We start from the raw sequence: 26,361 nt of genomic DNA on the forward strand, positions 1-26,361 counted from the left end.
AGGAGCCACAGGAGAACCTGCAAGTGCCCAGCTGTGCCTGCCTCTCCCCGGCCGATCCGAATCACTGAATCTCTCCAAATCAGCGCCATATCTTCTGAAGCTGATTCAGCTGAATCGATTCAGGACAGTGATCTGAATCTCTGAATCGAATCACTGTCCTCCGAATCAGCCGAATCTGAATTGAATGCTTCCCTAGTCACACAGACCTACTGTCTGCTAGCTGCTCCTGGTAACAAAGCTCCTATCTTACAACCCTGTAGACTGTTTTCAATCCATTCCAATTAAATTATATTTGTTTCTGCTTCAATTTTAAATGCAATAATACCTCCCTACTCCCCTGACAAAGCTTCTAGTATATTTTAACTGGAGAAAAATATGTGATGTTTTATATGTGATGATGCACCTCACCATGTGCACCCCCCTTTTCAAAATCCTAGATCCACCCATTTTGCCAAGGTTATGTTCTACTTTGCCTACAGCTAATGTCACCCTGTCAAAGTCTGGGATTTCTACATATCTAGATATTCTTTAATAAGGATGCATCTAAACTAGCGGTTGTCAAACTTTTTGGAATCAAGGCACCCCTCACTGGACTTGAAGCACCCTCCCTGACTTTTGTGAATTGAAAGGCACCCGATTTAAAAAACTAATATATATATTTTACAATACCCACTCCTTGCAGAGGGGCTGGACAGTAGGGGTGGAGGATTGGCCAGGCAGGAACAAGCCTGAAGCTGCACTTATATGCTTAGCTTATTGACCTATTTCCTCATAACTCATGGAGCCTTTCAAAAGGTCTGGCAGCACATCAGGGCACCATGGCACCTTGGTTGAAAAAAATCACTGATCTAGACACAATGCAATACTTGTGAAGGATCTATAGATTGTTCCTCAGGCCTGGAAGCTGCTGTAAGGAAGAGGAGGAAAACAGCTAAAAAGAAATAACAAAGGAAACAGTAAGCTTGTCATACCTGTGGCAGTGCTGTCTGGGTGGTAGCGTATCAACAAGAACTGTCGGCTGATGTCATAGCCCACAGTGTTCTGCATACTGGGGACCTCTGCAAGGAGATGCATGTGTGACATCAGTGTACTTACGATAGTTATGGACTCGACCAGCTACCTTGTGTCCATGAAAGTGTCAAGGGAAGATATGTTCAAATGGGGATCAAAGGTCCTTCAAATTCAAATTGCAGAGAAGCGAGCATGGGTGGAAGCAGGCATCTTTCAAAAGCTGCATGATCTTCTGTCCCTTCTATCAGGCCAAAAGAGGGAAGAGGCCTCATATAGCCACTGTATTAAAATTTGATGGGAAATCCTGGATCTACCGTGGTAAAGATGTAGGAAGCAGAATCTTTGCAGACTTTTGCTTGCAGGTGGGCAGTATGTCATATATGCCCACACAATGCACCTTTCACAGATTAAATGAAATTTACAGCCCAAGAGGAGAATGAGGGAGAACAAAGCAGCCCATGGTTATTTCTACTTAGCCAAGGGGAAATACCAGCTGCTCCACATGATTTCAGGTAACTAATTGGGGGTCTTTTATTAGGCTTCTGCCCCACAGAAAGGGGCAGAAGGTCTGAGGTCAACCCAGCCTGACAAATGAACCAATCTAGGGCATGTCTATGGCTGGGGAACCATGGTGCCACTTCATTAATTTGGCCAATAAAAGATCCTTGGGCTCAGAGGCATATGAGGATTTTTGTTCATTATGAATATCACTGCTGCTACTGCAGCAACAGGCTGGATGGAAGCCCAAAGTGCCCCCATCTCTCTATCAGGCTTGGTGACATGGGAGAGCTTTTGATAGCTTTCATTTCCCACTCCTGAGATGGGGTCCAGGTGGCTTGAGAAAGAGAATGGAGAACAAATGGGACCTTCTGGGCAGCGTGTTATGAGTCTTCCTCTCTATACCTGATCCACAAGGAATGAGAGTCTGTTATAACTTCTTGCTCCTTCTCCCCACCCCCAACTGCAGAGAGCCTGGTTATAGCTCCACTGACTTCTCCTTTTAACCACAGGCTGCCAAATGGGGTGGGCCACCTGGGCCATGGCCCAACCAACTTTTAGCACATCAGTTTAGCTAGCTATGCAGTTACAAAAATAGCTATACAGTTTCAACTGGATGACAATTGTGCATTTGTGGGTTATATAAATTAATGTGCTAAAAGCTGGTTGGGCCATGGCCCGGGTGGCCCACCCCATCCTGTGGCCTAGGCTTTTAAGCTTAGTTCAGGGCTGCACACTGTACAAGCTGGGGCTTCATTAGCACAAGCCACAGGCCCCTAGACTAGATCCCTTCAGCACTGCACACATGGGCACTACAGTTCCCTCCCTCCCCCTGCACTGATGCACCATGCCGCTGGCTTCCCTGGTGTTGTGGGCTGTGCCACCCCACTCTCTGGGGTGGGAGGAGAAAGTGAAAGTTCATGGCTGGGGGGGAGCCTACAGACCCTAAATGCAGCAGCAGCTACAAAAATAAGAGGGCAAGGGCTGGGTAGGAGCCCAGGGGCTGCACATTTCCCCCTTGTGGGACACCAGTTTGACAGTCATGGCTTATGTCAATCACCAGCATCTGCCAAGATTGAGGCTATAGTTTTATCGTTTCATAGCTGGTAGGGTCGGAAGGGACCTGAGCCGATCATCAAGTCCGACCCCCTGCCATGGGCAGGAAAGAATGCTGGGATCAAATGGCGAGGGGTTCATCCAGCCTCCTCTTAAAGACCCCCAGGGTAGGAGCCAGCACCACTTTGCTTGGAAGTTGGTTCCAGATCCTAGCTGCCCTGACAGTGAAGTAGCGCCTCCTGATATCTAGCCTGAATCTACCCTCTGCCAGCTTGTGACCGTTATTTTTTGTCACTCCTGGTAGCGCTTGGGGGAACAGGGACTCCCCCAATGCCTGCTGGTCCCCCCTGACTAGTTTGTAAACGGCCACTAGATCCCCCCTCAGCCTTCTCTTGTGGAGGCTGAACAGGTTCAGGTCCCATAGCCTCTCCTCGTAAGGCCTGCCCAGCTGACCCCTGATCATACGAGTGGCCCTCCTCTGGACCCTCTCCATGTTGTCCACATCCCTCCTGAAGTGTGGCACCCAAAACTGGACACAGTACTCCAACTGCGGCCTGACCAGTGTCACACAGAGGGGGAGGATCACCTCCTTGGACCTGCTTGAGATGCATCTGTGGATGCATGACAAGGTACGGTTGGCCTTCCTGACCACTTCCCCACACTGTCGGCCCACGTTCATTTTGGCATCAATAATGACTCCAAGATCCTTTTCTGCCTCTGCACTGACAAGAAGGGAGCTCCCCAGCCTGTAGGTGTGCTGCTGGTTCTTCCCCCCTAGGTGCAGTTCCTTACACTTGTCAGTGTTGAAATCCATCCTGTTCTCATCTGCCCAACCCTGTAACCTGTCTAGGTCCGATTGCAGCCTATTCCTCCCTTCTAGCATGCCCACTTCTCCCCACATCTTAGTGTCATCTGTGAATTTGAACAGGGTGCTTTTTACTCCCTCGTTCAAGCCGCTGATGAAGATGTTGAACGGTGCAGGTCCGAGGACCGAGCCCTGGGGGACCCCACTACCTACATCCCTCCAGGTCGAAAATGACCCGTCCACCACCACTCTCTGGGTGCAGCCCTCCAGCCAACTAGTGACCCATTTGACTGTATAGGTGTTGATGCCACAGTCTCCTAGTTTTTTAATGAGAATGGGGTGAGAGACAGTGTCGAAGGCCTTCCTGAAGTCCAGAAAGACTATGTCCACTGCTACACCTGCATCTAAGGATTTTGTGACCTGGTCATAGAAGGCCACCAGGTTGGTTTGACAGGACCTGCCTCTAATGAACCCATGTTGGTTGCCCCTAAGCATAATCTCTATTACACAGGCAAGAGCAATACAGGAACTGAAAGGGGCAGGCGGAAGCATTGCTCACATGCCTGATGTGCATTTCAGATAGGGGAGGAAGAAACCCACAACAAATCCTGCAGAACAAAATAGTGACCACATAGCATCTGCACATGGGTAAGCAGGTACCTTGAAACACTCAGTCCAGAAGGCATGAGTTACTGGGAATCTGTACCTGAAAGCAGGAGCATCTGAGGAAGATCCAGCTTTCCAGCAATGACACTTACGTTGTGGCAGGTGGCAGGGCTGAGTGTTGCAGTTTTCCAGCCTGGCTGGTACCTGTGGCTGAATGGCCTGGCATGCCTCGGGGCTGTAGAGTCTGGACTCCCCATCAGCACAGATGACCTGGCGTGTTCGGAAGCCTGAGCCACAGCTTTTTGAACACTTGAAGGCAAAAATGAGGAAAGTGAGTTGGAAGCAGACAGAACCAAGAACCTGAGATGCTGAACACCAGTGTGGTTAGCTGCTGGCCATGCAAAACCAATAGCAACTTACTGCAGGGCTGAACATGGACTGGAGCAACTCCAGTTTCACTGCAACCCACCCATCCTGCTGGGCTCAGTCCTACAGTCCCTCTTTCCTAGGGGCTGCACAACTGCTTACTATGGAGCAACCAGGTTCAGTGGTCCCAGTGAGTGTATCTGACTGAAGCTGCCACCCTTCCTCAGAAGAAGGCAGGGGTGGCAGAGTGAGATGGGGAGCAGCCCAGAACAGAGACAAGGAGGCTGGGATATGGGGTATAAATATTCGTATAACACATCTCCCCGAGCTAAAGTTCAGCAGCCTCAGAGAGTCCATTTATTTAGCTATAGAATGTAATGTTCAAAAGATGGGACAAAAATAAAGGGAACATCTCAGCCCTGGTTCTGTTGGAAATCTAGGCACCACACAGGACAGTGGGCAAGAGTCCCAGCCAAAAGAGAGCAGGAAATGTGCTCAGCATGTGTCAACCCAGTACAGGCTAACTCAGCCAGCACCGAAGGGACAAAACTGTTTCAGTGCTGATCCTGACCTCAAATCAAATTAAACAAAGTTTGATCCTATCCAGAAGAACAAGCCAAACTCTGCTTACACTGAACCCTGAACCACTTCAGGAACATACTTTAAACCAATTCACCAAAGTAGGACTTCCAATTCAGTAGAGATGGGGCCAAAGCCATACTCTGCTGGTAGCATCTGAATGACAGCAATGGATTGACAGCAATGTCCCAAAGTGATGGGAATTAGCAACAAGAGTGGACTGCCTCTGTGCATTGGCTACATGTTGCTACAGTCACTGAAGCTATAATCCCCTGCAAAAAGGCTTATTTTTGTAGCAGGCATAAGCAAAGCAGGCAGAAGATTAACTGCAGCTTTACTAGCCCAGGTTGCACTGTGACTGAATGCCTGGGAGCTGCTAATAAAGCAGTATGTGCTCCCAGCCCTCAGCCACTGATGCCTGGGCCAATCCAATCAAAATGTGACGTGGGAGGTGCAATGTGACTTAATCAACGAAGTGAGAACCATCAGCACATGACACTTACCAGGCCCCAGTCTCCAACATGCCAACCAATTTCCTGGAGGCATCTCTCCCTGAGGCAGGGCTGGGTATCCACCGGCTTAGACTCTTGCAGGCAAGCAACGTCTAAAGTCTGAGCACCCTGCTCTGATCTGCAGACGACACTCCGGGTTTGAATGTCTTCACCACAGATCATGGAGCACTGCAAGAAGGGTCCCGACTGTTACAGAGAATGCATGTAGGTACCGTCTATGTTTAAGTTTCCTGGGATAAACTGCCCAGCTTCAAAGAGGCTTTCCACTTTGAAAATACATAGCACAAAAAACGGTCATAGAATCAGAAAATACATATGTTAAGGGGGTGTCATACCATGTTTTTTCACATACAACACACACCTTTTCCCCAAAAAACAGCTGCTGGAAATTGGAGTGAGCATTATATTCAAGAAGTATGGTAAGAGCACGTTCTGGGTGAAGCCGAAAGTAACATTTGCAGCCATCCACAGGGAGCAGAACAATGAGCAGGCTTTCCTTCCTAGCTGCTGCTACTCAGGTACTTACTACAGTGAAAGAGGTTTTTTTTAATTCATTCTGCCTTTGAAAAACAAGGTCATCTAGGATATTTCAGGTCATTTTATATTCAAGAAATTATGGTATGAATTAGGCTACATAAGAGGCAATGTAGTTTGATAGTAAAGATGTTGCCATAAAGCTTGGGAGACCCATGCTCTACTTCATTCTCTGCCAATAGCTTGCTGGGGTGATTTTTGAGCAAATCTTTTCAAGTCTCTGCCTCTGCTTCCTTCCCAGGGGTAATGATACAGACCTTTGTTAGGTGCTTTAAGAACTACAGATGAAAAGTGATGTATAGGAGCTAAATGACACTGGCTCCTGATAGAAATCAGCAAAAGGTGAGGGCTGGAGGGGCAGAAAAGTGGTTAGATACTGGTGTTGCCAAGATCCCTAGCTTAATGACCTTGTCCCTCTCAACAGGACTCAGAGGAAGCCTTCACACTGTTGGGCTGAGATGCACCTTCTCTGCTAGAAGTTACATTTTATTTGTGCTTAAACGTTTTCAGTGTCACATCCCCCCTGTTACTTTAATGCCATGTTCCTCTGTTCCTTTCACAGTCATGCTGCCTGGCACCCAGACAATTTCTCCATTAGTGACTGGTGTCTCTCAGTATAGGACTACTGCAGCCTGGCACGTTCACTTCTAAATCGGTGTAGATGAGCTCCTTGGATGGAGTTTCAGCCATTCATTTATCGGAGAGCAACCATTTTGCCCACAGTTCCTTTTATCTCTAGGAAACCAGGATGCAGCTGCCTTTGGGAATGTCAGCTTTCTTGCTCCATGAATTGATTTGTACACAATACAATATGGCTTCTTCCACTGGTGCCCATGCACTCTCAGGGCTGCCACTCATTCTGGAACCTATAGCATAAGTGCAGTGTTCATGTCTTTCCTGCATCTTCAAAGGCAAAGGCAGTGTCCTGAGCCTACTTCAGGTGTTGCAAAGTCATGGTATTATGCAGCTCTGTCCAATGCCATTATGTTGCAGTATTTCAGACAACAAGAGTCATAATAGTGTGATGCAGCTGTTTCCAGGATTTAATGTGACCCTGGAAGTACATTTTAGCCTTTGGGGGTAGATTAATTCAGTAAAGACTAACCTTTTGGTTAGACAGATGTGCCACAAATTAGCCCTGCAACCTCCCCAAGTGCCACTCTGATTCCCTTCCTTTGCCAATCTGCTGTCCTGCTATCTGTTTCCTGCCCTGTGCTCTCTGTCTGAGCTGCTGCTCTGCTTCCTATTTGCCTTTGTTCTGCCTGTCTCCTCCCTGATCTGCCGCATGCTGCACACAGAAACTGCCCATGCCACTTGTAGCATGTGTGCTGCAGGATGGCCACCCCTTGACTGAGTCATACTTAATAGTAGAGGTGCACCGATACATCGATCTCATGCTGGATTGGCACCGATATAAGAAAAATTGAGAGCATCAGCAATCAGCTTTTTCTGGCTGATGTGGCCAATAATGTGGCCAATACATGCCCTGTGCATGTGGTCAGCCACAGTGCAGCATGCAGGTGGCCAGGAGTGCAGCCCGGTAACATGGAGAGCAGCCAGGTCTGGCTGGCAAGTCTGTTGCAAGGGAAGGGGTGTGGAGGAGGCAGATCGAGGCCCCCGCAATGAGGGAGGAGTGGGGCTGGGGCAGGCACTGTACACCCAGGGTATGGAGGTGGGGGGAAGCTCCCACCAGTGCATGCACCTCGGGAGGCCAATTGGGAGGGGGGGAAGTGCCCCTGGAGTTGCATGCAGGGTGAGGGCGGGATGCCACTGCAGGCTCAGGCTGGGGTGGTGCCAAGCTCTTCCTGGCAGGGGATGGGGGAAGGGCTGGGCTGGGCTGCATTCGGGGCAGGCAGCAGTGGTGCTGGAAGGGGGGGCTTGGGAGGGCTATGGTGAATTTTGGGGTGGCTGCAGCCCCCCCGTGGCTCCCCTCCCAGCACCACCACTACCCACCCTGAGCACAGTCCAGCCCAGCCCCCTCTCCTCCCCTGCCAGGAAGAGCCCGTTGCTGCCCCAGCCCCAGAGCACAGCGGCAGTCTGCCCTCACCCCACATGCAGATCTGGGGGCAATGGGGGAAGGGCTGGGCTGGGCTGCATTCGGGGCAGGCAGCAGTGGTGCTGGAAGGGGGGGCTTGGGAGGGCTATGGTGAATTTTGGGGTGGCTGCAGCCCCCCCGTGGCTCCCCTCCCAGCACCACCACTACCCACCCTGAGCACAGTCCCGCCCAGCCTGCACAAACCGCTCACGGCTCCATCCTGTGCCTCGCCTCAGTTGTGCAGCGTCTGCCCCTGCCCCACTCCCTTCCTCCATGGGGGCCTCAATCTGCTCCCCCCCACATCCCTTCCCCCACAACAGACTTACCAGCCAGACACCACTCTTCAAGCTGCCTGGTTATATGTCAGAATCAGATCAATATCAGCCGATACGGCTTGTTAAAAAAACGGCCATCAGTATTGACCCAAAAAATCTCTATCAGTGCACCCCTACTCCATAGGCATCTTCCATCTTTATCTTTTGTGCTTCTGGGACTTAAATTGTATGCAGGGCTGCCTGTTGGACAAGTGTTTCAAACAGTGCCCCCTTACAGAAACACAAGGTACGAACAACCCTACTCAGTTCTCTGAATCAACTAGACCCTGCCCTCATATGCAGCCTAATGCAAGACCACTGGAAATCAGGGATTGAGACATGATTGGCCCTCTGTTCATACCAGACACATGCTATAGGTCCCTCTCTCTGTACTCAGTCTACAGAGGACACAAGCCTGTCACAGAGGAAAAGAAACAGCCTGGCTTCTGAGCTTTGGCACCTCTTGCTTTTAGCTCCTGAGGTCCCTAGTTCAGTTGTTGGCCAAGATGGTGTTTGCTACCTACAGAAATGCACCCAGCATGTAACCTCACCTCAGACCAGGGCCCTGTGCTCCATGTTGCACACTGCCGCACACTGCAGGACTGCATGGCCCGGGGGCGCTGTGTTAAAGCTGCACACTCCCCATCATCCACCACTTCCTCGAAGCTTCGTTCATCATGTGATGTGCAGTAAATTGAACGGGTCTGCAGGCCTCCTCCACAGGTGGCTGAGCAGGGTCCCCACTCCCCAGTTTTCCAGCTGCGGGTAACAGAAAAGCGGTCAGCAAACCAAAAGAACAAACAAGGAAAATCTAATAAGTAGGGCTTGCAGGATCACAGCTGGGGCACAGTGGGGCAGTGTTAGTGCTCTACTCCTAATTCAGTGTTACAGAAAAATCTACTTTTGTGCTGTCACACCATTGATGGCAGGAAAGGAAGCCATCACAGGAACTGTCAAGTGGTCTGACATCACAAGGTTGCATTTTTTTGGTCTCTCTCCCAAAGAGAAAACAGTGATGGTGATAACTGATAATCTGAGAGTCAGGGAAGGCAGCTGTGGAAATGACTTCATGCAAGATGAATTTCTCTGCAGCAATCTGGGTGGAGCTGTCTGCCTTTACATTATCAGAGGTGGAAACTCAAAAGGCGCTGGAGCAAAGATATGGATGAGTTTAAACACAAGCAGCTGTGGCACAGAGTATTTAGGAAATGGGGCAGCCTGGTTTGTTCTTTGTAGGACAAATCCCTAACTTCAAAGAACTTGGTTCTCTGGCTGTGGAAAAACCTCTTCAAGTGTTACTGGAGCCTCAGCTTTTAATTAGTTCCAAAAAGAAATAAAAAGCAGTACTCTGTAGCCATAGACCTCCTTTTTAAATGTGGTATACAGAACTGAGCAATAGAAGAAAAACTACCAGCCAAACTGGCCATCTAACCAACTCCAGCCACAAGCAAAATTACCATATCAGCAAACCAACAGGTCATTCTGCCTCAAAACTCTATTATGCTCATTCTTGGGTGTGATCTATGGATCCCCTTCCTGGTGGTCAGGGGTGGCTGGCCACCTAGTGGGTTCTCTCTATTGCCAACAAATTAACTAAAATTAATACAAGAATGCCGTCCAGATCTCTTAATGATTTTCCCCAATACAGCCCTCTGTATACCCTCCATCAGGAAGAAGCAGATCACATTTCTGCATGCAACTACAGGCACATCAATGGCAGCTCAAGGTCTGGATGGATCAAGCATGGATCTCTGATTCCTGGGATATTGGACTGAACATCACAACAACTATGTCATCTGTACTTTATGCAAGTCTGCCACTGTGCTGACAAGGGCCTGAGGTACCTAGAGGTGATGCTAGATCCTATCAATTTTCTTACCCATCCCCCAACAAAGAAAACAAAATTAAACATGGCTCAATAAAATGTACAGATTGTCCATAACAAAGAACGGTTTCCTTTGTGAGGGTTACAGGCATCTTTCAGAGGAGATGGTAACTTGCTTTCGTTAAAGGAGGCATTGACCATCCTTACCCATAAGGGACCTAGTACTTCCCCAATGGCCTTCAGCAGAAAAGGCAGACATGGATCCAAGTCACAGATTGTGGTTGGAAGCTCAACCAACACCTCCAGCACCCCCGTGAGTATCACAAGCTGAAACTTGAAGAAGGCAAGACCTTGCATTTAATCCTTCCCCCCACCCCTCCCCACTGATATACTTATCTCCTACTACAGAAGCAGATAGTTCAGCCCAAATTTAAATAACAACTGCAAAATAATTAAAAGTTACCCTACAACAGGAATTAGCTGCCAACTAGAGGCCACCCAGTTAATCAGGCCTACCACTGAAAACAAGTTCATTGATCAACATTCTATGGCAGTGGGAGTGAAAAATGCATTTTCTGTCTCTTGTAAAGCCATAACATGAGGTTTTAAAAGGTCTTTACAATATTTAGTCAGTTTTTGCCTCTGACACTCAAAGATACCTTCTGCCTCACTTCATTCATCTCAGATCATCTGCAAGCCAAGGTAACCTGTGAAGGTGATGTCATGAAAGAAGATGCCCAAGGCCGCGCTACTGACAGTAGAGGGCAACAAAAGGTGAAGTCTTTCTAAAATAATTAAGGTGGCAATGTTTTGTTCTTTTGTGTCTGAGTAATGATAGTGAACATCTGTGGTGTCACATTAATCACTACATTTGTTCACTATTATGCCAGCATTGGAACCCATGACATGAGGAGGAGATCTTCTGAGGCTGCAGCAAAATCAGTCTGGAATTCTGATCCATTTTAAATAACCAAATCTACTACATTTCTTTTTTCTTTGCTTTTTATCACCTTGATGAATTGAGCAGACTCTTCCAAAGCAGTCTGCCTTATCCAAGAGAGACAGTAACATCTATATCAGGACAGGATACCAAAAGATGCAAAGAACCCTCTATGGCAACCACATGGAGGAGCAAAGTTAGCAATAGCACTCATAGCTGCCTAAGCAAAGCTGCCCCCCCTTTTCCAGTAGTGAAGACCTCCACCTTCAATTGTGGGGGTAAGAGTCAAAAGGAAAGCATCATCCTAGACCGTCACCAAGGATGAAAGCAACTGGGCTCAAGAGGCAGCTAGATTTGCTAGATGGAGAGAGAGCAGCTGAAACTGCGCTTTCTATAATCTCTCTCTCCTTTTTGTTACCTTTTCTTCCGAGATCTCCAAATGTTTTTCCATACTCCCGGCAGATAGATGTAAGAAATCCTTTATATACAGAACATAGGATTTAAAGGACTTTAAGCACCATACAGAAATCTGGAGCTACAGATTACCATGTACTTAGAAATACTCCCAGGCCTCTGACCACCCTCTATCCATTGGCATCCCAACAGACCTCCTCCAATCCCACTGGGCCTGCAGTGAGATGACCCACATAGGACCATGGTTGTCCCAAGCTAATAGATGTAGTAGCCAAGTTTGAGGCAATTGGAAAAAACCTGAAAGTCCCAGAGGAGAAAAAACTTCAGGGCTCAGTCCATTCAGAAAGGGCCAGGACAGCATGGCTGCAGTGATGACATACAGAGGGATATGCCCAACTCCAACCCCAGTGCAGCTCCAGATGAAGCACACAACAAACACTTAAGTGAATCCTTCTTCTTACCCACACTTGAGCTATGATAATAACCTTAGTAACCTCAGGATGGGAAAGGGAGATCCCTTGTTCAGGACAATAACTTGGACATGTCAATTCCTTGTATAGTTGGAAATTCATTCCCACATCCTTTGTAAAACATTCCAGAAGTGCTCTAGTGACTTGTCTGTTTAAGTCCCATGTTCAAAAGTCACTAAGGCTTCATTCCCCATTGCCCCCTGCTCTGCCAGTCACAGCTCAGGTATCACCTCCCCTTAGTACACTGGAAACCTGTTTCCAGTGTTTCATCTGAGAGCTCTAGACAGAGGTGGAAGTGGTAGAAGCTAGAGGGGAGCAGCACTCTTCTTTTTAACTCTCAAAACCCATAATAAAAAGGTGAAAGAGAGGTGAGAAGTCTCACCGCTTTGTCTGTGGACAGTTCTGATGACCACACGTCCGGTTATTGACTGGCTTTGGTTTATCCCTGCACATGTAGTCTGGATAAACTTCATTGTCTATGGTACAAAACACCAAGCGTGACTGGAAACCTAAAGGAGAAAAGCACCAGAGTATCCTGGTCAAGGCAGCTCATCCATAAAAGGGATTAAAATGCAATGACTTTGGCAATGGCCCATTTCTGGGGTAGAGTGGAGCCCTGACCTCACCTACAGATGCAGGTGAATGAAACACAGCCCAGTGCAAACCCAGGATTCTTGTAGCAGGCATGTTCCCCAATAGTGTCTGAGCCCACAAGAAAGCTGAGAGTGACCAACTGACCAACCAACAATGCTAACCAAGAGGAATTTTCTTTTGATGGAAGTGGTCATGATCTGTGTTTGGAAGCTGTAGAACAAGATTCTAGTTTACCCTTGGCTCCTCAGGGCTGTACCATACCACACAGTTCATCTGGTAACCACTATGCTTGTTGTCTGCTGCATGTAAGAACATAAGAAATCCCACGGTGGATCAGACCAATGGTTCATCTAGCCAGTATCCTGTCTACCACATGTGGACTTGTTACAATTGCAGCACTGTAGGTCAGGCCCAGAAGGTTGGGTCTGCAGCAGGATGAAGGAAGACCAGCGCTTGGGGGAAAACCAGGCAATCCTGCATGCTTCTTACAGGATTATAGCGCTAGGAGAAAGCAACGCCAATTCCTACAGAGGCACCCTTTTACTCACATCACAGGCTAGAAAGGGCAGCAATGGCCACCAGCACAGAGAGGGTATACAGAGGGCTCTACACACCGTCGAGCTGCTTTTCCTATAAAATCCACAGCTCTGCTGGTGAGTGAGTTTGTTAACTGAACATGGCATGCCTGCACAGGGACTCTGGCAGCTTCTCTGACTGGAAGGAATAAAGATCTTTTATGTCCCCAGATGGTAGCAGGCTCCATCACATGAGGCAGGACAGCAAGGGGGTGGGCCTGGAGAGGACATGCTTTGGGTGGTTTGAGAGGGTTACACAGTGAATAAAACAGCTAACACCAAACAAAGGAAAATGCAGGCATTCTGAGTGGAAAAAATTCTCTTAGGCTGGGAAACAGATTTGAGAAGTGAAGCTATGGAAGCTCCATTACTGAGGACAGAAAACCAAGCCAGACCAGGCTCTGGACAGCAGAGTAGTGAATAAGCCCACAAAGAACCCTGGACAGGTCTCCATTTCACAGAGCCTTCACAGCCTGCTTTAGAGGTCCATGGCCGTTCAGCTCCTGGTGGGACAGGCTCAGAAAGGGTCTGCAGAGCTCTCCTCAGACGACAGCATGTAGCATTTTCCCTTTTGGGTAGTACACAAGCATGGGTCACTGCCTACAGCAGGTGATGGCATTTCTTCCCAAACCCTGTGCCCCTTACCTCCTCCACACTCAGAGCTGCATTCACTCCAAGAGCCATAGCTCCAGCTGTAACCTGTGTTTTGTCCATACCAGGGTAGGTAGTACTCATACTGCACTCCTTGGTTTGTCTCCTGACTGATTAGCTGAGGAGAAAAAAAAAAAAAGGGTCAAAGAAATGGAGTCAGAACATAAAGAACATTTCCTCCAGCCCTCTTGCCAATGCTTCCCTATCCTTAGCTAAGGATCCAAGGAAGGCAGATCCCTAGTCCCCTGTTCCCCTGCATTCAGGGATCACGTATTGTCTATGCCATGATTCCTCTCTGCCTTCCCCACCAGGTCTTGAGAGCTACCTCTTTCTCCCAGGGAGGGGAAAATATGCATCTTTCTCTGACCTAAAGGATCCTGATGCACAGTGGTAACAAATAATTGCTCAACTTCACCTCCACCCCCCAATTCTGAACTAGATCTTTGCTCATGAGCTTCCTTTGGTCTCTTCTCAAGCTTCATGACAGGGCAGAGGTAAGCCACAACCAGGTCGCCCCCTGCTCTGTCCTTTTTAGGCAACAGGACCAGAGGGCAACCAGAGGAGAAAAACGGTATGAGTTTGGCTTGACAGCTCCTCTGCATGCAGCTGGGGACCTCATCCTTCTTGGGGGCCCACAGATTATGAGAGAGACCCTTGCTGGAATCCCTGCTTACGTGGACTCAGCACAGTCATATCGGCTCTCTGTCACCCACTGAAATCATACTTCAGAGACCAAACATGTCGTCTCTGCAAATGACCATCTGCAGCACCAGTGGCATGGCAACATCAGCCAAGGGTAAACACAGCTGCTTACCTCAATGACTAAGGGTTCAGTGGTGGGGCCCCTGGCATAGAGGAGCTCAGGGGCCAGGTCTCCCTCAGAGCCTCGATCGTAATGCACAACTGTGCTGGCAATGTGCAGTGCTCGGCTGAAGTCAATCGTCCAGTGCCCATTCAGATAGTATTCGCCCTGTGCATTCTTGACGGCTGGACAAACCCAAGGGACACAGAACAGGAGGTGGGGAATGGATGGCCTGGAAAGTCCCATTACCTCCTCCACACATGCTGGCGGCATTCCAACCAGATGCCACCTGTGATATGGCTTAACTGTTCTTTGTTCTTATTGTTTGCTAGGGCATTAGCAACCCACACAGCTCCTTGGCTCCATCACTTAAAACCCAGCTTCTTTGCAGAAATGCCACAACCTTCCTAAGAGTGACTGTTGGGCTGACATGCAAGTCCCATTCATCTAACAGACTGGCTCAGTAGTCAAACAGAATCACCCAGGCTCATGCACAAGACATAAGACTAAGTCCTGAACTTGGAGACATGGAAAAGCAGGCACCTGTATGCCAGAGAGATAGAGAAAGACCTCCTCATGTTATAGCCCAATAGACTGACTACTGTTTGAACCTGCATCACCCACTTCCCAGCACAGTGCTCCAAAACCAAGCCACAGGTTAGGCATCATCCAGACCCTTCTCCAGCTCTTTTTTTTTAAGTTGGCCCACTGAGCAGGAAAGAGAAGGTGATAGATACGGCCAGGAGGAATTAAACAAGCCAGAGGGTGCACAGGTCAGCAAGAGGGATGCTGCCCTGGATGGGAGAAAATATTGGGGTCTATTGGCCATGGGCCATGCTCCTGTGGGGCACAAACTTTCCCAGGGCTGCTTATACACTCATCCAAAGAACATTAAATGCAAAGTATACTGGGTCAGTAGCCTAGTGGTTAGAGCACTATGCAGAGAAGCAAGAGATGTAGGTTCAAACCCTGCATCATGATACCTAGAAAATGGGTCTCCTGCTCCCCAGGCAAGTGCCCTAACCACTAGGTTACTGGCCTAAAACACAGGAGGGCTCCCTCTGCCACTCCCACTTGTGGCAGGGTGAAATTGAATCCCAAACTGTGAGCAAGTGTCAAAAATGGCAGCTATTCACATGCCATTTAGGCACCTGAAGCAAAATAGCCCTAATTCTCTAAGGGTATTCACTAGCCAAGCTAGGATTCACATCCCAAGTCTGTGCCCAGATCTTTCTCCTGCAAGAAAGCATAGCTAAGCCCTCAACTCAAATACCCCTGACCTTGGGTGCAAGTGAAAATCAGATTGGATTTTTGTGACTTGGGTCCAAGCTGGTGTTGCAGTCCAAACTGGTGTTGCAGTACTGAACTCACAATGATGTCCGTCTTACCCAGAAAGTTCCTGGTAGGTTCAACTTCCTTAATGCGGATACTCGTGGCTCCCACAGGGATGATGAAGATTTGATTGTAACCTGGAGGAAATTAAAGGGCTTGTGAATAAATTCAATTTATTGGGAGGAAAAACACTGATCAAGGATGGGGGAGATCATCCCTCTGGGCAACAAACAGATACTCCCAGTGGTGACTGGCTGAATGAACCAATTCTGAGATGGTGACTGTGTCTCATCCAGCTGTTACAGTTTCATTTATTTTGGGACAGCATCACACAGATCTCTTTGTAGACTGGTCCGTTGAGTTCATGAATACAGTGCACCCATGAGCAGTCATATCTGACAGCCAAACCCTGGGAACAATACAGTCAGTGGTTGGCCCAGGTTTCCTTCAGAGACCCTGATAGAGCTTACCACCTTGACCATTTAAAATGCACCAGATAAAAGATTCAGCTCACTGCAATCATTATTCTGAAATAATTCAGAGCCAGACAAAAGCAGGAGGCTAAGGTTCCTGTCCTGACCAGTCTCCCACCACTTTAGGATGGTAGTGTAGATAGTTAACATGGCTTCTTTGAAAAGTGCAGTGCCAAGAGACAGCCCCTTAAGGACAGTTCAACAAAGCCTCTGCTGTTGTGAAGGCCCACGGCACAAACTAAGAGCTGTGAAAGATGGGGTGGAGATAGAGGTGCACAGGCTTGCAGTGAGGCCCTCCAGATAAAGACCACCATGAGGTGATCAGTACACTTTCCAGTTCTAGAGCAGCAAAATGGCATCATACTGTGTGGGTGATCTGGGTGAGCATACAGAGCCCTAATCACACCAATAAAGCGAATCAATCTCTCTACCAATTTCCACAAAGGGTCAGGGCAATTCTAGGCTTTATTTTATTGAACCAGCCTAGAAAATCCAACTACTGTACCTTTGGGGAGGTTAGGCACATCAAAAGTGCCCTTCACTTCATAGCAGGCCCTGCCATCCCCTCCACACTGCAGGCACTTGTCCTCCTTCTTGGCAGAATCCAGCATGTTATCACAGCCAACTGCCTGTCAGAGCACAGTTAACAGTTTAAAATAAAATGAGGAGCAGTAGAGAAGGAGGATGTCTGTCAGGGGAAGAAGGGTGCTGATGGTTAACTGCTCCTCAGAGATGTGGGATGTATCCTGGGACAGCTGATCTACTTCCCTGGACCACACGGACATCACCCATTATGCTGCAGATATGGACCCTTGCTGGGGGAGGGTATTCCTTGGGCACATGTGTCACACTGCTGCACCCCAAGTTGGGGCCAAATTCTGCAAATGGGGGAAGCCCGGGCTCCCCATATTCAGAGGCATCCTAGGAATCCCCCAGCAGGCACACCCTGAGGCAGGGCACAGCAGCACAATGTGTGCCCAGGAATTTTTGGGGCACACTTTTGCAAATGGCAGGCACTCCGGGGGCTTCTGGGACCAAATCCTTCATTCCCAGGGCATGAATGATCAGGCCTCTGAATCCTCAGGAGTGCCTGCCTGGGATGGCAGGAGATCACAGGTAGCTCTGGGCTGCCCATGCTCTCCCATCATTTTGACATTTGTGGTGTGACAAGGGGGCATGGATGTCTATTTGCTCAGCCTTTGTGCCACCACAGAGATGTTTATGGTGGCACAAAAGCAATGTCTGCTTTCTGCCGAGATGCAAAGGGATAGTGGCACATGCTGCATACACTCTACCTTCAACACCACAGGAACTGAGCAATTTGGCTATGTTGTAGATTAACAAGGGCATTGCTAGGGAGACGTAGAAGAGGACAAAGGGAAAAATTAGGAAAACTGACAGACACACCTCCCTCCTTCATGGGATAGGACAGAGATGGGTGGATCACTCACTTGGCAGACTCCCTGGACACAGACATCTTGTTTGCCTGGTTCACAGGGCGTCCCGTCAACCACTGCTGCCTTGTGCCGGTAGTAGAAGTTCTCTCCCTTGGGAATACAGTTTAACTCGCATTTACTGGGGGCTGGCAGAAAAGAAGCCACAGCACATGTTACATTGCATCAATACCTTACAGTAATACCTTACAGATACAAGAAGAGCCTGACCCCTGAATGTAATCAGATCTTAAGTGGATAATATCAATATTAATGAGTACTTTATGCAGAGTATATTCTTGGAGTGCAAATGTTGACCAAAAAAAACATTAAGAACCACCTATCTCCACAATCAAGGAGTAAAATTCTTCTGCATGGCTTTAAAAAAAGCCCTCGGAACAGGTCAAGTGATTATGGAAAGCAATATGTCAAGTGACTAGAGCAAGTTGCTTGGAGTCAGAATCTTTGGTTTCTGTTCCTACCTCTAGAAACAGGTCATAGAGTCACCTTAGAAAAATCACACATGCAGATTTTCCGAGGTGCACTTCATTTTTGAGTGACACAACCCGAGACACCTTTTATCGGATGTTCAAAGGGGCTGAAGAATTGTTGTTCCTTGGAACTTCTGTGCCTCACTGCAACCCATTCCAGCCACCCTGTGTAACAGCATGGAAAGAGGAACCGCTCCAACCAATCCAGAAAAGAATCCCTCTGGATCACAATCTCTATACCTAGGACTCCTTTCATAGAGATGTTATACTTTTGTGATTTTCCTTCTAGACAGAGGCCCCTGCACCTTTCCCACCTAGGGAACCATTGTTTTAAGTCACAAACTAATACCCCAATACCTATTGTGAAAAGGTACAGAACAAGATTAAAGCCCTGCATCTGTTACCTCCATAATAAGGAAGCCATTTGTATCTCTTTCCTTGGAATTCCACCCCATCAAACTCAGCACACTGCTCTGCTCGGAAATCCCGGGAGTCCTCAGGGCAGCTCTGTGGGGGAAAAAAAGAGAAGAGTACAGCCATCTGATACGCAGAACTCCCAGAGGGAGGAGAAGTTAAGATGACCATCTGACTGAGGAGTGCTCCTCCCAGCTCTTTATGAAGCCTGAAAAAGTCACTCCTGAGCACAGCTCTGCTGTGGGACAGACAGCACATGACTATGTCACCAGGTGAGCCTAACTTCATCCTTGTCTTACGGCAGAGAGTTAGAGACTTCTTCCCAGCCAGAAGTTATCTAGATACCATCAACCTATAACCAGGAACATCAAACTCTGAGTGTTTCCCAAGTCTGTAATGGGTGCAATGTCCACAGAATAATCTAGATTTATCTGAGAGTCATTGGAATCAGATTTAGGGGCCTAAATCTTTTCCTTATGCTATCCTAGAGCTTCTTGGCAAAAATCCTTGTCTTGGACTCAGCAACCTAAGAGGGACTCCAGATCAATACTGTTCACAAATTATATCAGTAGAAGACTCCTCTGTGTGGAACTCCAGAGACACTGAACATAACTGGGGTCCACAAGGAGGGGAAGCAATGGGGAAGAGATGGAAAAAGTATACTGGATACCATACCTGAACGTTGCATGAGCGATAGCTTGCTGATGGTCCAACACAACTGGACCCACCATCTGTCCTGAAAGACAGAGATAGAACATTAAATATTTATAAAGAGGAGCCTGTAAATAACATCCTCAATGACTTTCTTATTAAGAATCTCCTAGGGTGCGTTATGAATGTGAAAGCATAAGCAGCACTTTACAAGCTGCCATGAGTACTAAGACATTTCCTTGCCCTTATTGAGCTGACAGCCTCAGATATCATATTTCTGCCCTATGAGTCTGGTATCTCTCCATGCACTCTCCCGCCATGATCACAGGTGAAGATAGCATATTACCTCACTGTTTACACTTATATGACTGGGAAAAGTAAGACGTGCCAAAGAAAAGGTGGCAACTGTCTTCTCTGTCTCTGCTACTGACTTTCTCCAAAAAGGGCAGGGAGAGGCACCTGGCTCAGTACCAGACAGGGAGAAGTGAAGTTTCAAAGATCAACTGTTCCCCTCCTGCTGATCTCTCTGCTCATCTTAGCACTCCCACCAAAAAAGCAGGAATAAGCAGAAATGGCCTCCCAGAGTACCCAGTGAGCACAGAGAGAAGAAACATGAGACAAAAGGACACCCAAGAGGATGGAAGCTGGAGCCTTGTGGCTTCTGGCAGCAAGCAGAGATCTTCATCTCCACCTGCAGTGGTTCGTCTGGAGAACAGATATGCAGCCCTAGCAGCAGAGAGGGAGGAGCATGTTCCATTGGTGGAGGAAGATAGCCAGGCCTCACCCAGGTGGGTAGGATCGAGACAACCACCACCAAGAAGAAGCAACAGGTGATTGTGGTTGGAGACTCCCTTCTGTGGGGGACAGAGGGAGCCATCTGCTGGCCTGGCCTGTTGTCTCGGGAGGGCTGCTGCTTGCCCAGAGTCTGGATCCAAGATGTCACAGATGGATTACCATAGCTCAGTCGGCTCTCTGACTACTATCCCATGCTGCTCATCCATGTTGGCACCAATGATACTGCCAGAAGAGACCCTGAGTGTATCAAAAGTGATTACAGGGCTTGGGGTGCAAGGGTGAGGAGGTCTGGGGCTCAGGTTGTGCTCTCATCAATCCTCCTGGTCAAGAGAAAGGGCCCGGGCAGGAGCAGGTGCATCCTGCAGATCAATACCTGGTTGGGCAGGAGGTACGGCCCGCAGGAGGGCTTCTTTGACCATGTGATGTTGTTCCAAGAAGAAGGATTGCTGGGAAGAGATGGGATCCACCTGACGAAGAGAGGGAACAGCATCTTCACAGACAGGCTAACTAACCTAGCGAGGAGGGCTTTAAGCTAGGTTCGCCAGGAGATGGAGACCAAAGCCCTGAGGTAGGTGGGGAAGTGGAAGACCTGGAGGAAAAGCAAGCAGGGAGGGGCAACAGGGGAGGTGCTCTCATACCTCCTGAGAAATCAGGGCAATCAACTAGTTACCTCAGGTGCCTGTACACAAATGCACGGAGCCTGGGAAACAAGCAGGAAGAATTGGAAGTCCTCGCACAATCACGAAGCTAAGACATGATTGAAATAACAGAGACTTAGTGGGAGCTCGAATGACTGGAGCATGGTCATAGATAGGTACAAACTGTTCAGGAAGGATAGGCAAGGAAGAAGAGGAAAAGGAGTTGAACTTTATGTAAAAGATCCATATGATTGCTCAGAGCTACAGTATGGAACTGTAGATAGGCCTGTTGATAGTCTCTAGGTTAAGGTTAGAAGGGACAACAACAAGGGTGATGTCCTGGCAGGGGTCTGCTATAGACTACCAGAACAGGAGGAAGTGGTGGATAAAGCTTTCTTCAAACAGCTAGCAGACATTTCCTGATCACAGGCCCTGGTTCTCATGAGGGACTTCAAATCACCTTGACATCTGTGGGAGGACGATACAGCAATGTGCAGGCAATCCCAGAAGTTTTTGGAGAGTACTGGGGACTAGAGCTGTGTCAAATTTCAGCAGCTGTTTTGTTCTGGAGGTGTTTCAGCCCATTTCGGTGCCCAAAACACCAAATCCAAAATGAAACAGAAGACTCTGAAGCATCTCCAAAACAAAATGAAACCATCTGAAACTTTCTGGAAATGTTTTAGATGTTTTGGAGGCACTCCCCCAGGAATAATCCGGCACAGTCTCGCAGCCCTCCTTTTAAAGTGCTGGGAGGCTGGGGCTGGGCGGGAGATGGGGCCAGGTAGGGCAGCCGTAAGGGCTTGTCCTGCTATTCACCCCACCCAGAAAGAGGCAGGCACAGCAGGAGGAGCTGTGGGAGAAGCCCCCATGGCTGCCCCAGCCCAGGTAACAAGACGAGTTTCTACAAGTGTGTTGGTAGCAAGAGGAGGATCAAGGAAAGTGTGGGTCCCTTACTGAATGGGGAAGGCAACCTTATGACAGAGGATGCAGAAAAGGCTGAAGTGCTCAATGCCTTTTTTGCCTCCGTCTTCACAGGCAAGGTCAACTCTCAGACTACTGCACAGGGTGGCACAGTTTGGAGAGGAGGTGAGCACCCAACAGTGGTGAAAGAATAGGTTAGGGACTACTTAGAAAAGCATGATGTATACAAGTCTATGGGGTCAGATGGGATGCACCTGAGGGTGCTGAGGGAGTTGGCTGATGTAATTGCAGAGCCATTGGCCATCATCTTTGAAAACTCATGGCTATCAGGAGAGCTCCCAGGCGATTGGAAAAGGGCAAACATAGTGCCCATATATAAGAAAGGGAAAAATTAGGATTCAGGAAACTACAGACTAGTCAGCCTTACCTCAGTCCCTGGAAAAATCATGGAGCAGATCCTCAAGAAATCCATTTTTAAGCACTTGGAAGAGAAAAGGGTGATTAGGAACAGTCAGCATGGATTCACCAAGGGCAAGTCATGCCTGACCAACCTGATTGCCTTCTATGATGAGGTGCCTGGCTCTGTGGATGTGGGAAAGACAAATGGATGTGGTATAGCTTAATTTTAGCAAGGCTTTTGATACGGTCTCCCACAACATTCTCACAGGCAAGCTAAGGAAGTATGGGCTGGATGAATGGACTGTAACGTGGATAGAAAACTGGCTGGAGCATCAGGCTCAGAGAGTAGTAATCAATGGCTTAATGTCTAGCTGGCAGCTGATATTAAGTGGAGTGCCCCAGGGGTCAGTCTTGGGGCCGGTTTTGTTCAATATCTTCATCAATGACCTCGAAGGTGGCATAGAGTGCACCCTCAGCAAGTCTGCATATGACACCAAGCTGGGGGGAGCAGTAGATATGCTGGAGGATAGGGCTAGGATTCAGAGTGACCTAGACGAATTGGAGGATTGGGCCAAAATTAATCTCATGAGGTTTAACAAGGACAAGTGTGAAGTCTTGCATTTAGGATGGAACAATCCCATGCACCAGTACAGGTTGGGGGCTGTCTGGCTGGGCAGTAGCTCTGCAGAAAAGGACCTAGGGGTTACAGTGGACAATAAGCTGAATATGAGCCAGAGGTGTGCCCTAGTCCCCAAGAAGGCTAACAACATACTGGGCCTCTTTGGTTGGTGTGTTGCTAGTAGGTCAAAGAAAGTAATTATTCTACTCTATTCAGCGCTGGTGAGGCCACATCTGGAGTACTGTGTTCAGTGTTGCTCCCCTCCCCCACCCCAGTACAAAAGGAATGTGGACAAATTAGAGAGAGTTCAGCAGATTGTGACAAAAATGGTGAAGGGGCTGAGGCATATGACTTCTGAGGAAAGACTGGGTGAACTGGGCTTATTTAGTCTAGAGAAGAGGAGACTTAATAGCAGTCTTCAACTACCTGAAGGGGGGGTTCAAATGAGGATGGAGCTAGGTTATTCTCAATGGTGGCAGATGACAGAATAAGAAGCAATGGACTCAAGTCACAGGAAGGGACATTTAGGTTAGATATCAGGAAGAATTTTCTCATTAGGAGGGTAGTAAAACACTGGAACAGGTTACCTAGAGAAGTGGTAGAAGCTGCATCCTTGGGGGTTTTCAAAACCCAGCTAGACAAAACCTTTGTTGGGATGATATAGTCAGGGACAGTCCTGCCTTGAGCAGGGGGTTGGATTAGATGACCTCCTGAGGTCCCTTCCAACCCTTACTTTCTATGATTCAATCTCTGCTAGTGATACCCACAGCCTACAAAATTAAAGAACTTCTCACTCCCCCTTGAATGTGGGGTAGCTTGGATTTATCCTTCTGGATCCCCACACATTGCCATGTTTCTGGATGTAGATAGGATTGAAAATGGAAGAGGGCCTAGTTTTTCAATCCCATAAGAACACCTGACAATTTAAGTTCTATGGTACTTGGACTGAGACCATGCTAGAAAAGTCAGTGCAATGTGAGATAAAAAAATCCAAACTTTAATCCATGTTCTGAACCATACTCCAAACCCTAACAAAAAAAAAAAAAAAAATCTAATTTGAGACTTTCAGCTCATGCAAATTGGTGAAGCTCCAGCGAGGTTAATGAAGCTGCAATGGTCTGAGGGTCTGGCCTGAATGCTAGATCTGAATCCAAACACCTCTTTTTCAAAACCATCCTTTCCCTATACAATATATTCCATTTCACTTAAACACAGTGTTTTAGGAGACTTGTTTAATAGGGATGCCTCCTGGGCAACAGAGGAGGTAATATTTCCATGCAGGTAATAGAAGAACATGAATATTCATGGAATATGAGTGACAGTTCTCATCCCCAAGAGACACTGGGAAGCTGCTCTGAGCTACCAAAGAGGAAGGAGCTCAGTGATATAAAAGGACACCACCACTCACCTTTGTGAATGGCAGAGTCGCTGCCGAAAGCTAATGCCCCCACCACAAGTCCGACTGCATTCATGCCATTCTCCCCAGCTCCCCCAGACATCATTCTGCCGCTTCACCTTGCGGGTCTGTAAAAACCAAAGACATTTGAATGAATGAGGTGACAAGACAAAAACAGTGATGAGTATGAACCAGGAAACCAACCTATTCCAAACCAAGTAAAGATGTCACCATTCCCTGTTCCTAGGTAATAGGTAGAAAGAAAAAAAGGACAAAAAGTCAAGAAATAAAAGCCTTGAGTACTAAACTCTTGCCTCCAAGTAGGAGAGCAGCTGCTAAACACATCCAGCTCTGACTCTGTTTCATCCACCCAGCTGCCTCCTAGAAAGAGTTCTAGCTTCTTGTGTTTATACTGCTCCCCGACAAGCCTCTAAATCAGTGATTCTTGACCAGGGTGTCGAGAGAGCCTTTTAAGGGTGCTGCAGGATGCCTGCAATATTAGCAGTCTAAGGTGTGGAGACACTTACACATGAGTCACAAGATGAGCCCAGAGATTTAAAATAGGAATCCAGAGTGCCATAGACAGACTGACCTGTTGTGGTCTTTCTGAGTTCTTTGCAACAGAAGAAGTGCTCTATTGTCAGTATTTTTCTGTAGGTAAAAAAACAAGTGAAAGCTAAGAGCTGGCTTTTTCCTAGGGGTCCCTTGACTCTAAGGAGGGGTGCCCTGAGTCTAACAAGGTTGAGAACCATAGCTCTAAATGGAGAGTACTCCTTCCCAGAGTAGGCAGGAAGACAAACCAGCATGGGCATTACCACCTTACAACAGATCAGTGGAGCCATCTAGTTCTATGTCCTATTTCCGGGTCAAATGTTTAAAGGCATAAAAGAGCTGCAATGCCTTTAACTGCAATATGGTTCCATGAAGGCGCATTTTTTTCACCTGTCCCTAAGGCATCAACATATATTCTTGGTGGTTGAACTGAGGTACAGCCACTAAGAGGAATGCGGTATCTTGGACTAGCACAAGACACTTGTAGTAGCTGCAATGACATCCCTTGGAAAATGCTGCTCCAGAACCATATAAATTATCATTAGGGATCATAGTTTGGTCTGCTTAAAAATTGCAAACTCTCTGATAAAAAAAATGACAAGTTCTGATGAAAACCCCCAAAATCCACTATGAAAATAAAATACTACTATATATATCAATTGAACACAATGTTTTACTGATATATTTACAATTTTAAAGCAATAAGGAAGCCTACCAGAGCCTCAATCACTATAATATAATAAATTCTAAGTATCTATACATTTTGGTATTTGATTTGGGGTTTTTTATCATGGGAAATCAGAGCTCCTTTTGCCTCCTTCACTCACCAGGACGCAGGTCCAGGCCCTTCACTCCCAAGCCACAGCCCCCCAGCCTTGCTGGTCTCCCTCACTCCCCAGCCACAGCCTCCCCAACCCCCCAGCCCTGCTGGAGAGGGGCCCCAGCTGCCAGGACTATGGGGCCAGGGACCCAGGTCTACAGTCCCCTGCCCTTTGCAGCAGCACCCAAGCCCTGGCTGCCATCCATGGGAGGCAGCAACTGCTGTGGTGGAGTGGAGCTTGGAGCCCAACTCCCCCTCCCCTCTGGGTGGTATGGCTGGAGTGAAGTCTATGGTGGGGGCGAAGGTGGGCTGCCTGCTGTGGGCTTGGGCTCCCCACCCTGCTGCCCTCACCCTGGGGCCACCATGGCCCAGTGGGTGAGATCCGGCATGGTAGGACAGGGCGAGGCTAGGCAGGGAAGCTCACTGCTGCTGCTGGGAGCTCTCTGCCACCCTGGTGAGGTGCCCCCTGCTTGCCTGGCAGCAATGAGGGTAAGTGAGGATCTAGTTAGGGAGCTGCTGGAGGGGCTGGACGTTTTTAAGTCAGCCGGTCCGGATGATCTCCACCCTAGAGTTCTAAAGGAACTGGCCGGGGTCATTGCGAGTCCCCTGGCGCAGCTTTATGAGCACTCGTGGTGCTCTGGAGAGGTGCTGGAGGACTGGAAGAGGGCCAATGTGGTTCCCATCTTCAAAAAGGGGAGGAAGGAGGACCTGGGAAACTATAGGCCAGTCAGTCTTACCTCGATCCTGGGCAAGCTGTTCGAGAAAATTATTCTGGCACACATCCAGGAGGGGCCAGCAGGGAAATGCATGCTCAGGGGCAACCAGCACGGGTTCATCAGC

The 26,361-nt window shown here is 48.1% G+C and overlaps 1 protein-coding gene across 1 annotated transcript in view; it reads right to left on the bottom strand.

Annotated features, from left to right (window-relative positions):
* Positions 1-26,361, bottom strand: part of PAPLN (papilin, proteoglycan like sulfated glycoprotein) — an 87,336-nt gene that overhangs the window by 20,653 nt on the left and 40,322 nt on the right. The window contains exons 3-16 of the mRNA XM_025211980.1: positions 24,162-24,277; positions 19,406-19,466; positions 18,721-18,823; positions 17,844-17,974; positions 16,898-17,021; positions 15,976-16,056; positions 14,600-14,772; positions 13,780-13,903; positions 12,348-12,474; positions 11,500-11,559; positions 8,868-9,075; positions 5,425-5,601; positions 4,129-4,285; positions 972-1,058 (exon numbers count right to left, since the gene is read on the bottom strand). Coding sequence (XP_025067765.1) covers positions 972-1,058; positions 4,129-4,285; positions 5,425-5,601; positions 8,868-9,075; positions 11,500-11,559; positions 12,348-12,474; positions 13,780-13,903; positions 14,600-14,772; positions 15,976-16,056; positions 16,898-17,021; positions 17,844-17,974; positions 18,721-18,823; positions 19,406-19,466; positions 24,162-24,277 — 1,729 coding nt within the window. The remainder of the gene's footprint in view (positions 1-971; positions 1,059-4,128; positions 4,286-5,424; positions 5,602-8,867; positions 9,076-11,499; positions 11,560-12,347; positions 12,475-13,779; positions 13,904-14,599; positions 14,773-15,975; positions 16,057-16,897; positions 17,022-17,843; positions 17,975-18,720; positions 18,824-19,405; positions 19,467-24,161; positions 24,278-26,361) is intronic.

This window comes from Alligator sinensis, unplaced genomic scaffold (genome assembly GCF_000455745.1).
Source record: "Alligator sinensis unplaced genomic scaffold, ASM45574v1 scaffold381_1, whole genome shotgun sequence".
In the NCBI taxonomy this organism is placed as follows: Eukaryota; Metazoa; Chordata; order Crocodylia; family Alligatoridae; genus Alligator; species Alligator sinensis.